The sequence below is a fragment of the Lucilia cuprina genome, chromosome 3 (assembly GCF_022045245.1).
Source record: "Lucilia cuprina isolate Lc7/37 chromosome 3, ASM2204524v1, whole genome shotgun sequence".
NCBI lineage: Eukaryota > Metazoa > Arthropoda > Insecta > Diptera > Calliphoridae > Lucilia > Lucilia cuprina.
The window spans coordinates 62,117,396-62,119,035 of NC_060951.1; the positions used below are offsets into that span (position 1 = coordinate 62,117,396).

General features: G+C 29.2%; 1 protein-coding gene across 1 annotated transcript; it reads left to right on the forward strand.

Annotated features, from left to right (window-relative positions):
* Positions 1–620: 620 nt before the first annotated feature.
* Positions 621–1,452, forward strand: LOC124419019 (interstitial collagenase-like). Its single transcript, XM_046947136.1, has 3 exons — positions 621–830; positions 891–1,043; positions 1,288–1,452. The coding sequence occupies exons 1-3, from the start codon at positions 720–722 to the stop codon at positions 1,450–1,452; spliced, it is 429 nt and encodes a 142-aa protein (XP_046803092.1). The 5' UTR covers positions 621–719.
* Positions 1,453–1,640: the final 188 nt, after the last annotated feature.

Genomic DNA, 1,640 nt, shown 5'->3' on the forward strand with positions numbered 1-1,640 from the left:
GTTAATAACTCAGTTAATACTGGTTTTTTAAGGAAAATAAGCTTAATCTGTGATCACTTCTACTTTTTATATAAAATCGAATTTTATGGAGGAAATGTCCAAAAAACTTTAAATCGTTAATAACTCAGTAAATACTGGGTTTTTAAGGAAAATGTTTAATCTGTGATCACTTCTACTTCTTATCAAAAATCGAAGTCGAAGTCCAAAAAACTTTAAATCGTTTATAACTCAGTAAATACTGGGTTTTTGAGAAAATAAGCTTAATCTGTGATCACTTTCATTTTTTATCAAGAATCGATTTTTAAGGGAGGAAAAGCCCATAAAACTTTAAACGTTAATAACTCAGTAAATACTGGGTTTTTTGAGAAAATAAGCTTAATCTGTGAAGACCTCTACCTTTAATGGTCACCAAGTGCATTATGCAAACTTATTGAGAACAAAATATAATGACTCGCTCTGTGCTCTCATTTGCTTTAAATTAATTTAAAGAGATAAATAATATTTCAATACGCACTGATAAGAATTAAATACGGCGGCTGTTGTTGGGATATTAAATTTGTGGTAGGCAAAGATTTGAAATAAATATTTGCCGGTTAATCTTTTAGTTTAATTCCAAACAGCTCTCGGAACGGTCGGTTATTAAAAGCTCAAATAAAGCGAATAAAAAAATCTGTGAAAGTTAAGACAAGCTTCATAAATAATTTTTAAACAATAACAAAATGTTGAAATTTTCAACATTTTTAATATTTTTGTTAATTTTTATACTAAAATTTATACACGGATTTCCTGTAGGACCAAGAGATGGCATAGAAATACCACCACCGGAAGTGGTAAATTTCCTAAGCGTGTAAAATAAAATAAGAAATCTGTTAATAAAAACTTATTTTTAGATTAAATTTATGAGACGTTTTGGCTACTTGGATCAAAATCCCGATGATTCAGAGGCTTTGTATCATGAAAGTGCCATAGTGGAAGCTATTAAAAATATACAAAAATATGGTGCCTTAAATCAAACCGGTAGACTAGATGCCCAAACTTTAGATGTAGGTTTTAAAAATTTTCTTCAAAATTCAATCTTTTTAATGAGAATGAGTAACTCTCGTTTTAAACAAAAAAAGATAAGAACTTGAGTCTTGCTTCTAAAATTTAATTATATATTGTTAAATGCGTGTTTTTGGGACAGATAAAGTTGTGTTTATTTTTATTTGTCTTGTTCTTATTCTATTTATTTATGTTCAATGAACTTGAATTTGAAGATTGTTTACACATTCTTTTGGTATTTATCAGCTGTTTACTAAACCCCGCTGTGGTGTACCCGATATCGAAGGCAAGCCATATTATCTAAGACAACAACCGGTTATTACTGCTAAAAGCGCAAGTTTGATATCGAGAAAGAAACGCTTTATCTTTGGAGCAAAAACTTGGAGTAAGAGGAATATCAAATATTTGTAAGTATAAAAGGTTTATATAATTATAAATAAGATTAAAGACTAGACTACATAAAAGACTATAGACTAGACTATAGACTAGATTATAGACTAGACTATAGACTAGACTATAGACTAGACTATAGACTAAACTATAGACTAGACTATATACTAGACTATAGACTAGACTATAGACTAGACTATAGACTAGAC

Bases quoted from the DNA above. Each gene is read 5' to 3' on its own strand.
- LOC124419019 (XM_046947136.1), top strand. From the start codon at position 720: ATGTTGAAATTTTCAACATTTTTAATATTTTTGTTAATTTTTATACTA. The intron at 831-890 runs GTAAATTTCCTA...ACTTATTTTTAG, and splicing joins AAATACCACCACCGGAAGTG to ATTAAATTTATGAGACGTTT. The intron at 1,044-1,287 runs GTAGGTTTTAAA...GGTATTTATCAG, and splicing joins TAGATGCCCAAACTTTAGAT to CTGTTTACTAAACCCCGCTG.